General features: G+C 39.9%; 2 protein-coding genes across 3 annotated transcripts in view; one reads left to right on the plus strand and one right to left on the minus strand.

Moving 5' to 3' along the window:
• ZNF704 (zinc finger protein 704) overlaps positions 1-5,865 on the plus strand; it is a 43,603-nt gene extending 37,738 nt beyond the window's left edge. For both annotated transcript variants that reach the window (XM_083517330.1, XM_083517329.1), the window contains one exon: positions 604-5,865. In XM_083517330.1, coding sequence (XP_083373456.1) covers positions 604-715 — 112 coding nt within the window. In that variant the 3' untranslated portion in view covers positions 716-5,865. The remainder of the gene's footprint in view (positions 1-603) is intronic.
• Positions 1-12,098, minus strand: part of LOC310713404 (myelin P2 protein-like) — a 489,621-nt gene that overhangs the window by 307,096 nt on the left and 170,427 nt on the right. The window lies entirely within an intron of this gene.

The raw sequence follows: 12,098 nt of genomic DNA on the forward strand, positions 1-12,098 counted from the left end.
ATTGATAAAGGACATGTGAAGGGTGTTTTTTTTTTTTAATGAAATGGGTCTCAAGGGCTGACTTTTTGTTCTACCGAATGAGGATGAAGGATTCTTGCTAACTTCACTTGTAAAGATTTAGGTAGCCATCCTATATTCACTAACCGTGGGAGTAAGCCCCACTGAACTGATTGGATTTACTTCTGTGTAGACACACATAGAGTTGCACTCCTAGCATAATTGTTGCCTCATATTTGACCCTTCAAAGAAAATTTATGGAGTAGTAGAACAGCTGGTTATTCATGTTAAAATAGCTATAGAAAGAAAACCAAGTGTTCCATTCTGTTGGAAAATATTCATTGGTTTACACAAAAAAAAAAACCCTCCTTCCATTCACCACAACCACCACAAACTAGTCTCAATTGGATAGACTTCTCCTGATTCTATGCTCCTTGCAGCAGTTTTCCATTTTGGTTGTCTTTTACATCCTTTTTCAACTCCAGTCTGAGATAACTGGGCTCAAAGTAATCTTTGGATTTCCAGTAACACTTATAGCAAATTCTCCATGTCAGTATTTTAGATGAAATAACCATAAACCAGCTTTCCTTCCCATTATTCTGGCAGAAAACCGAGAGGAGAGGGGAAGAAATGTCGCAAAGTGTATGGGATGGAGAACAGAGATATGTGGTGCACAGCTTGTCGTTGGAAGAAGGCCTGCCAGAGGTTCATTGACTAAAGCGTGAAAAAAAACGATGGAGGGGTATGGAATGATTTATGGCAGGATTTTCTCGCTACAGCCAGGCTGTGTGATTTTCTTCTTCTTTTTCTGTCCACTTCCTTCAGTGCTGGTTTCTACTTTGCACTCTAAGGTGAAGTAGTTATACCCCAAGAGAAGGACTTCTTCGAAGCCAACATGCAGCAATATAGTGGGAAACAAACAAAAACAAAACCTTCAAAAAGTTTTGAAGCAGGAGCAGCTATATGTCTTTTTTTTTCTTTAAAAGAAAAAAAAGAAAAGAACTCTCTTTAATAACCTTGAACAATTTGCCTGCCGGGACCATGTGTTTTTTCACACTGCATTATTGTCTGTGTTGTGAACTTTGGGATGGGGGGGGCGGGAATCAAGTGATACGTCTTTTCCTAAAATGTTTATGCACCACACAAATGCATAACATAAGCTACAGTTTTCTCAAGAGCAGCTCTCCCGGGAGTGGTGAATAATTATAATGTGAGCAAGTCTTGATACAGAGGTGGGAAGTGTCCCTTAGAGGTACTAGGATGCGGCTTTGCTGGAAAGACAAGCATCCTTGTGAAGAATCTTTTGTGAGAGGTCTCAAACCTGAAGCCCAAGCACGAGTCTTGTTTCTGTGCTAAAGGAGGATACCTAGAGAGGGCAGGGGAATCACCAGCACACCCAAACTAAAAAGTACAACCACATGTGGGAAGGGAGTCAATAACATTAAATGACATTCGGTTGAAATAAGAATAAGAACTTGGGTTCCAATATGATCGTCCTAGAAGTGATTGCAGGAAAATTGTTTGTGCTAAAGGTCCTGTTAAGGAGAAGCATGGGCAGCCATGTGGACTTTTGTCAGCATTTATTCAGGGATGTGATGATCCAAGCCAGCAGCTTCCTTCCCTGCCTTTTTATATGACATTCTGAAATGAACAGATCAGTTAAAAATACAAGGCATTATTTCTGGGGGAAATATACATGGAGGATAACAGCTTAACAACAACAACAACCAACCAAACAACAACAACAACTTAAATGCTTTCCAATAAGTAAGATATGAGTGTAGCATAGCAGTTATATGTGTATATAAAAAAATCCTTAGAGGGTAAAGTTGTTTCAAGGTCAGAAATAAAATGTCTTCAAGCTGCCTTGCACTTTGATAGGTCTTGGTGCTTTAGTGTAATTTAGTATTGGGGTGGGGTCCATTAAGAGGCACAGATTATATTAGTGGGTTGGTGGCTGAGCTAACTTTTGAAAATCAGAGGAAAAAATGCATACAGGTAGATAGAAATTGTTTGTCTGAGCAGACCCTACTAAAACAAATGAGATTGGTGCAATAGCACAATGGGGTGCTTGTTCTTAAAACATCCTGGTGGATTTTGTCCTGTGATATTAACTCAGGTGGAAAAAGAATGGTATCCCAAGTTGGGAAAACAAGAGCAAGAATGGGAGCCTATGTGGATGTCAGTCCAACTATTGCATGACTATTGCATGACTATTACAAGTCATAGGCAAATTTTATTTTTTGTAAGACCACAGATACTGGTGTCTACCGATGGCTATGGGGGGCAGCACAACATTTAATTGGAGCACAGAATCTATAGCTAGGGTTGGTCCTCATGCAAACTTTAAAAAAAATAGCTTTAATAATAGGCCTCTTCCTTTGTAGGGTTCTGTACAGGTAAGCCTAAGATTGCCAAACAAGCGTATTTGGGAAACGACTGGGTTGCATCAATAGGGTTCTCCCGTGTAAGCAGTCCCAAAAGCAGTTCTCTCTAACACCTCCAAAGAACACAATCCTACAGACCTTGAGCTGATGCAGTCAGTCTTAACAGCTGCGGGATAAGGATCATGCCCTCCTGGAGATGTGGCAGTGAAATAACAGAGGCATGAGTTTGATACAAAATGACATTTTTTAAAAAAACAACAACCAACAAATAGTGTTGTTACTATACATGGCAACTGTTTAGATCTAGCCTGACCATTAAAGTTAAAGAAAAAGTAATATTTGAGAGGCAGGGGAGTGAAGCCTTGTTTTTAGTTGCATCTTCAAATGTCAGCTGTGTTTGGCAAGACTACCAGCAATGCATAGTGTTTATGTGATCAGGAAGCTAACTGCTAATTCCAGAGTTGTATACCTAATGTAACAGTCCCTCCATGTGTTCGTGCTTTAATTTGTAATGTGTTAGGTTGCAGTCATTCTTTTGTGTTGCCGTATATCTCTGAGTGTTCACAGTGATCTGTTTGAGGTTCACTCAATAGGGATCACCCATAACTTCTGTTTGGACCTGTTGCTTGGAGATGAGTACAAACATTAACCTACTTCCTTAATGTTCAGGGGGAGAAAAGGTAAGGCACAGTTTCATTCCTAATGTTGCATAGGCAATGTTTGTAGAAAGCATGCTTGCTAAAAGACCCAGGTCCAATTCCTGGTATTTCCATTAAAAAAACCTTAAACAGGACTATGAAAGACCTCTGCACGAGGCCTTAGAGAGCCACTACCATTTGGAAATAGATGTTATTGGCATCGATAGACCAAGAGTTTGACTTTGCAATCACACGTTTTAAGAAGAATGAAGTACTGCAGAAATATTTTGCACTCGAGCAAATTCTTTATCATTTAAATGTTCCAGTTGAAGTTCACATGGTCCTGTTCTAGTTCTGTGGCGTTTTCACAGGACAATATTGCCATACAAGTTGCAGAATGATAACTCAAATTCAAATAAACCATTAATATGACTCAAGGTCACAAAACCAGAAAGTGTAAGGGCAGAGGATGGTAAATATTTAGGCTGTTGACAGGCGGGGCGGGGGCAGGTATTGGAAATACATAATAAACTAGAAACCCATGGCTGGTATTTCGTTGCATGTATTTATGGATATGATTGGAAATTGTGTTTTAGGATGGTTGCATATGATAGGGACTGTACCAAATTATTATTGGTGCTCTCAAATGTTCAGAGCTGAAGTCAGCCCTTGACATATCTAAATATTCACAAGAGTTCAAAACCAATGTTTGACCCTTGATCGTTTTAGCATTTTTGTCAGGCATTTTCAACTTAACTCTGCATTCATGAGGGCTAGAAACACTGAAACATGATCTTCCCAGGATAGTGCCTGCTGAATATTGCCCACAACACTCCGTCTTAATGCAATAGCGTTCATAAAAAAATAATCGGCATTGTCAACTCATTTCTCTCATCTCCATTTCTCTGCTCTGCAAAGCTTTCTTATACTGTGTATGGTTCAAGTCTTGAACAGTGGGAGTGTTCCATGTGGCAACACTGAGATAGGCTTTGTCTGAACTACTGTTTGCCATAGCTAAGTTTAAGGCCAAGCTGCCCTAAGATAGGATTTGGTTGTTTACTCAATGACTGAACCACCTTATAAGTGATTCTACTAGACCTCTGATAGGAAGAGAAGAGCATAATTTTACAATAGAAGTGCTGGAGCTTGCCTTGTTGTACATAGTAACTGCTTGTTTTAAAATTGCTTGCAGAATAACATTTTTTTTACTGTTGTAGAATTTCAATAGGGTTTTGAAACCCAGGAAAACCACAGAAAGTAGGTCATTAGCTAGAATTGTAATTACGCCAGCTTGTCAGGTGAGAAAAAGGCTATACTGAACCACAGGTGGCTGCAGTGAACTATTTAAAGGCTTTTTTTAAAAAAAAAATACTTGCTGAAGTCCATTCATTTCAGTGGGTCTACTCTGAGTGAAGTTTATTTGGATACAGCCCAGTTTTGAATGTTTGACCATGTCAGAGTTAGCCATCAGAGGCCTAGAGCCTCTTGGATGAACCTGTTGATAACTGTCTTGTGGTTAGTGTTATATATGAAAATTACACCACCACAAAAAAAACCAAACATGCAGGGGACTTGTAGCTCAGTGAAAGTTTTCATTTTACTCCCCCTTTGAAAAACTGCCTCTTGCATTTCAAAAAAAGTTGAGCATGCAGTGGAAGAAAACAAATCGGAGGCTTCTTGGACTCACACAATTGTTTCTGGTTCTTTGGTTCCTTGTCACTTATTCTAGTTGAAACGTGGAATATGCTGTTGTCGACCTGATCCCTATTCTAAAGATCCACCCCATCCTAAACTGTGAATCTTACCATAGGCTTGCCCCCTAATTGTTATCTCCCCACCCCGCCCTATTGACTCTTAAAATTATGTAAATAAATTATTTCCCTCAGGGAAGGAAAACAAAAAGAATAGCAATATAGTTTTGTTTCAGATAGAATTGGTTGAGCACAGAGAGAGATGTAAAGTATAAAAAGTTTTGTTTTCTAGCCAGATTTATTCAATAAAATTTGAAAAATTAATCCCTTGAAATTGTTTATAGAAACGAGCATTTATCTTAATCTTGTGTATATTCAGTAAGGCGGGTTTTGAAAGGTGACATTTGTTTATATTAGGAATTGAATTCCAGTGGACCCTAATTCAATTGGCAGTTGACCGTTCTTTCTACAATCACACTGCTCAAGTACCTGCAACAGAATGACCGCTCATTAAAAAAAACAAAAAGTTTATTATGGGCAAATAGTGTGTCTTTCAAAGACAAAAAGGTATTTGGACATTGTCAAGCCAGTCAGTCCTATGCCCTGTATTAGAGTGGATCAACATGGGACGTCCACTTGCCCCCCAGTGATCCTCTCCCAAAGGAGAAATTAAATTTTTTCCCAGGCAATACCGGTCTTATCTCTACCCTAGGTGTTGCAGAATCCACTTTCAGGCATCTTTTTAATCCCAAAATGGGCAGCAGATTCAAGATGGTGCCAAGTGCATGAAAACCCAGTATTGTGCTGGGGGAAAACAGGCAAGGAAGAGGCTGTGAGACAGCTTGAGGTTTGTTTCCCCTCTGATCTGTGTTCAGATGGGAACTTCTTACCAGAGCTTTAAAAAATTGTTTGTTATTTATTTTTTCTTTATAGATTTGTTTTAATGAAGCTCCCTCTGTGTTTACTTCAACTCAGAAAAATAGAATTTTAAATAAAAATGAGACCTATTCATATTCCTGCATATGAAAATATGGCATAATTGGCCTTTTTGTGGCTACACATACAAGAAACCCAACACTCCCCTTTCCTTTTTATTTTATTTTTAAAAAGGCAGTAGTTTTGTATGTGAATGAGGGGCCACCAATCCTTTATCTGAGCATAATGTAATACTGTTTTTGTATAGTCCCATTCTGTCAAAACGCCTGGCCCTCAAGTCCAGGATATAGTGCATGATTCCTTTTCGTGATCAGAGCTCTCATAGGGATGCTGATCTTGCGAGAACTTTAACTAAAGTCTGCCCAAAGAAACAGAGAGAGAGGGGTGTTGTTCTGTATATTAAGAACATAAAAAGAGCCTGCAGGATCAGGCCTATGACCCATCTAATTCAGAGTCTTTTAAAAAAAAAATTCGCCAACCAGATGCCAATGAGAAACTGATTATAATCAGTTTGCAAGCGTGTTCCTTGGAAATTTGGGGTGCCCCAGTGTGACTATAGTAATGGCCAGTAAGCTGCTAGGCATTGCAGGTGTTCTAGAATCTATTGCACCAGACAAAGAGTAGGAGTTGATTGGCAGACAAAATAGAGTCAGGTGGATTGTCTGAGGAAGAGAGGTTTTTGAGCATCGTTGTTCTATGTGATTTTCTGTCTTAGGAGTCCCTGGTTCAGCAAAACACTTACGCTCATATTTAATTTAACTTGCTTATGTTTTTTTGAATTAGGACTACTTAACAATGAAGCTGAGTCCCTTACACTATTTGGGTGCTAGAATGTGACTTATTATATTTCTAATATTGTATTTATACATTTACATTGCACGACAATCTGGATTTTTTGAGGTGCCATGCCATTTGTTGTATAGATCCAGAAAGCTTTTTTTTCTCCCACAATTTATATATAAAAGGGAGAAGTAATTAAAGATATGCCAAGAAATAGCAAGCTTAATTGGCTCTTTACAAAATGTTGTAAAATTAACCTGTCTCGTGGTGGTCTTAGTGTCTGAGATATGCAGTAGTTATAGCAAAAAATTAAAAAGGAAAGCAACAACAGCCTTACTGAATGGTGCAATATTGCTTTTCTATTAAACAAAGGGCTATCTTGTTGAAGAAAAGTATAAGCCACTGTGAAGAATAATTTTGCAGCATCTTACTAGCAAGTCTGTATAGCCAGAACTTTTAGCCAATCTAATAGGTTTCCAAAATGTGTTGAGGGTACATAAATTTGAATAGGAATGTAATTTGAAAATCCATTTCAGAGAGGGATTTTTATAATAATATAATAATAATTTATTATTTATACCCCGCCCATCTGGCTGGGTTTCCCCAGCCACTCTGCGTGGCTTCCAACTGAATATTAAAAACAGTACAGCATCAAACATTAAAAACTTCCCTAAAGAGGGCTGCCTTCAGATGACTTTTATAAGTAAAATAGTTGTTTATTGCTTTGACATCTGCTGGGAGGGCGTTCCACAGGGCAGGCGCCACTACCAAGAAGGCCCTGTGCCTGGTTCCCTGTAACCTTACTTCTCACAATGAGGGAACCGCCAGAAGGCCCTCGGCGCTGGATCTCAGTGTCCGGGCTGAACGATGGGGATGGAGACGCTCCTTCAGGTATACTGGACCGAGGCCGTTTAGGGCTTTAAAGGTCAGCACCAACACTTTGAATTGTGCTCGGAAACGTACTGGGAGCCAATGCAGATCTCTCAGAACCGGAGTTTTTCTTCTCATTGTCAGTTTGAATCCTATTCTCAGGGCCATATGTCCCACAGGAAAGGAAGGTTAACTAGTATTCTAGTCCTGAAAGTCTTGTCTTGTATGTCATAAACTGGTTTCTGCCTAGTTCTGGCATTTAGACAACATGAAGGTAGCTTAAAATTTGCTGGTTTTAAATCTGCTGGTTTCAAAACATGCTTTGGATTGACCCACAGTCCTAGATAATGATTATTTGTTTTTAACCACAAGACTGAAGGCTTTTCAAACATCATAAGGAATGATCTCCCTCCCTTACATTCTTCAAAAGAAAAAGAAAAATTGCTATCTAAAACCCCTAAAGTTAGCCAAAGATCCAGGGAGCAGGTTATCTTGTCGTTTGCTTTTGCTTTTCTTTTTTAACCATTGATGTTCTATTTTTATGGATCTGAAGGAAGGTCAGTGTGCAGACAAAAATTCAAGCTATATCACAAAGCCCTGATTAGGGATACAGTAGTCATGCAGTTCAGGTTATCAGTATCAAATACCTTAAAATGCACTCAAATTGTACAAAGGTGGCAGTACTTTGCATCAGGTGAACAGATTTCTTGTGGGGGTGGATAACAGAGGCTAATGTACATTAAAAATCCACTACATTTAGCAAAGCATTAGTATTATCACAGTCTCCATTCATTTCATTGGGGCTTGTGCAGGGGTCCTACACAATCCAACATTGAAATTAATATTTCAGTGTTAGATGGCAGAATGTTCCTTCCTTCCGCTATGTCTTCTCATGTCAAAATAATTGAACTTTTAAATCTTCTGCTGAATGATCCTTGTGGTATTTGTTGATTTGTGTTTATGTGATATAAAATGAGAACCTGGAAGAAATGCATTGAATTATTTCACTCTTAGCTTCTGCGGGTTGTATATATGAGATCTAGTAGACACTTTGACAGAAGCCTCTTTGATCCAGTAAAGGTTTTCCTCAGCATGTCCAAAAGGAAGGATATTTTCACAATTCCTTCTCCCCCCCTGCACCGTACCCCCAAATCTGCTCCTGGGGGTTGTGAGACACCCCCCCCAGAACGTCCTGGGAGGTGGAACCTGGGAGCTGCTGGATGTAATTGGCAAAAACTGCCTCCCTCTCTTGTTCCATTAATAGAAGCCAGTGCTGGATCCAAGGGTTTCTTCTGTCAATGAAAAATCACCACTGAATACAACACTAAATCTTTCATGCCAATCACTATGGGTGGTGGTCAACTCAATAACTGCACAAGCAGAACAACTTGCACAAGATGACTTTCCCCCTTTCTTCCCCGCAGGCCCCCTAAATCTGTTTGGAGAGTTCCCCCAACCCACTGGAGCAGATTTGGGAATGGCACGAAGGTCACACAGGGGAACAGAGATGGGTTTAGGGGAGAACAACTGGGTCGGTCACATTGGAGGCAGAGTTGGAGGCAGTGCCACAACTATGATGTAGAATGGAAGGTGAGAGATGGGGGCACCAAATATTGGTGTTGCACAGGGACCCACTGAAATTTGAGACCCCAAGGTCCACTATTGAGGGGGAAGAGGAGAAGTCATTCCATTTGCACAGCTATTTAGCTGAATACCACCCTGTCTTCCAAGTACTTAGTCAAGCTTGTGGCTTAATTACACAGGTAGAGTAAATTAATGAACATGATCTGTTGTAATTGTCAAGCTCAGATTAAATATTTGGATTAATATAATAAAAGCTTCCTCAGGTTGCAATAATGGCACCAGTCCATCTTGACAAAGAGTAGCACGGCTAATTATAATTTACAGTGGATTCCCCACCCCCTCCATCAAAAAAAAAAAGGAACTTTGTTTTGCTCCAGAAAGGTGGTCATTTTCTTTTAAAAGTGGAGGGTAGGGGAGAAACCATTTTGTTCTTAGAAAATAATATGTATCTGAAGTCTGGGATCCTAAGTTCATATTTGGAAATAAGATTCAAATGAAATAGTAGAGCTGATTTTCAGACAAAATTGGTAAGGGCTGCAGCTCCTGTCATTTGCTGGGAATAAGTATTTAAATATATGCTTTAATGTCAACAAGACAAACTATAGACTGTTAGAAAGTTGAGGCTAAGAACCTGAACTGCAAGCTTTCTGTTTTCTTACAGTTAATTGAGATTCTCTTTAAATGTTTAGCTGTAGATGTTTTAATCAGATTCTGATGTTGTGGAAATATCTTGGTTCTGACTAAGGTGGCATAGGCCCGGTTTGAATGCAACATCGCCTGTTTTACAAACCATAGTTTGTGAAGACAGGAACAAGGGTCAGGCCTGCATACTCTTCTTCCCTGTCCCCTCCTCTTGAGCATTGGCTTCAGTGTGGAGATCTTGGTTTGCTTTTAAATCAGAGTTTCTTGTGGTGTCCAAAACAGGAAACTGCTTTAATATTAGTTTACTAACAGAGGTATTAAATCAGAAGACAACCCTGGGCAACCTGTCTGAATCTGACCTACTTTTTGGTTTTATGACAGACATGGCAAAGTTGCAAGCTGTACATATGTTCAACCTCTCTCAAGGCCAGCTCAGTGTGTAAACCTCACTAAACAAATCAACTTGTGAGAAGGTTAGCCTATGAGGGGGAAGTTTGCCTGGCTCTCTACAAGCTTGGAAACCTAGGCTGTAGTCTACAGAACTACTTTTCTGAAGTTCTCTTGCAGATTTTTGCTGAACTTTTCTAAGATTTTCTGGAGTAAAGGATATCTAGCAGAGTTTTATAGCTGCAATCACTGTTGAATGTCTATGCTAATTCAACTTTTATCTCCTGTTTCTGTCTCATGTCCATCTCTGAGCTACGTTGCAGCTTACAGAAGCTTTGACTAATTTGTGAATTATGCTCCTAGCCTTCACATGTGAGAAGTTATGTTTTAATATGCATGTTCGTCAGGTTCAGAGCTTTCTAGAAGAGAAGTGTAAGAGATTTCCATTCCCTTTTTCTCCCTGTCAAGATTGTATTGCTGCTGAAAATGTATAATTTTAGTGAATGTTGGAGAGGCACATGGTACAATAATAAGCTTTCTTTTTTGGGGGGAAAAGCTAAGTTCCAAAGTGTACATGGAATACATGTTATCAAGCACACTTGGTAAGCGCAAAAGCACTAGTTTATATTTAAGAAATTGACAGTACAATCCTAACCATGTCTACTCAGAAGTAAAACTTACTGAATTCCATGGGGCCTATTCCCAGGTTAGGATTGCAGCCTAATATGTCAATCTTAAATATTTAATTCATGTGTTGAGTTTGGTTTTCAAGGGATTACTTGCAAAGTTCTATAAAACTGCAGCATATTTATACTAAGAAAAAAACAACCTGTTAACAAAAGGCTCATTGGGAATCCCCTAATTAGTTTGGGGAATATCACTTTAAATTGAACTAGTGGATTCTGATAACAAAAAAAGGTTTCAAGAAGGAAATGTAGTTAATATTATTCAGTTACTGCAGGGGTGGGGGGAACCTTTTCCAGACCTAGGACCCCGTCCCCTTCTAGGAAAGTTCCCAGGGGAGAATGGGATCTGAGGCAAAAAGCAGACAGAGCAACAAAGGTGAATTTTACCTTTGTACAATAGGCTAGTTTCTACACAGACACTCCTCATCCTATAGTCTCAATCCAGACAAACTAGAGGCACTATCAGAGTTCAAAGATGCATTTCAAGACAGGCAGAAACACTCAGAGGCAGGGCCAGCGAGGGGGTGTAGCCTTTGGAAAGTCCTGAGGGCCACATTTGGCTCCCACACCTGAGGTTCCCTGCCCCGGAATTACTGCTTCCACAGTTAACGTTTGCAGGAAAACTGTCTTTTGATTTATGTCTGCTCCCAGACGAATCTATGGATTTTAATGAATGTATCTGTAACTGTAAAACTATGCATTTTTCATAAGAACATGTGTTACGTTATACCTGTTCAGAAATCTTCCTAAAGGTCTACTAAAATGGTTAAATGCCGCCCATGGTGAATTGCTCAAATTTCCATTCTTGGCACACTTAAAGTTCTGCTTTAGAGGGACGAAAAGGAATGGCGTCGCGGAAGAAATGTGTATTTCTCTCCCTCTAGGTCAGGCTTCCTCAACCTCGGCCCTCCAGATGTTTTGAGACTACAATTCCCATCATCCCTGACCACTGGTCCTGCTAGCTAGGGATCATGGGAGTTGTAGGCCAAAAAACATCTGGAGGGCCGAGGCTGAGGAAGCCTGCTCTAGGTAATGCAGTTTTAAGACAAAGGGAAAGCAAGTGAACTGCTTTCATGTCCCATTTATTTTTAGGCAGGAGACATGGGTGTTTGTCGGTGGGCCTTAACCGTGAGCAGGTTAAGTGGTGCTTGCAGTGGGCTGTCCATTCTACGTCCTGCTCCATCAGTGACTGCGTACATTCAGCCCTGTGAGTGGTTACTTGAAACTGGTTGCCATAGAGAGTCGGGCCAGTCTTCCCCACACTGATGCCTTCAATATATTTTAGACTATGACCACCTCTGTCAACTCCAGCTAGTTGCTGTGCTGGGTAGGATTGATTGGGGAGTAATAGTTCAAAATATATGGATGGGCACGAAGTTGAGGAAGTCTGGGTTAGGTGGTTTTGATCTTTCCAAATACCACCAGCCAACTTAAGAAGTAACTTTTGAAAAACTGGTCAAGATTCTGAATATGCAGTTGTAACGGAGCAGAGTTGCAGAG

The sequence above is a fragment of the Podarcis liolepis genome, assembly GCF_965112155.1.
Source record: "Podarcis liolepis genome assembly, chromosome: 8".
Lineage (NCBI taxonomy): Eukaryota > Metazoa > Chordata > Lepidosauria > Squamata > Lacertidae > Podarcis > Podarcis liolepis.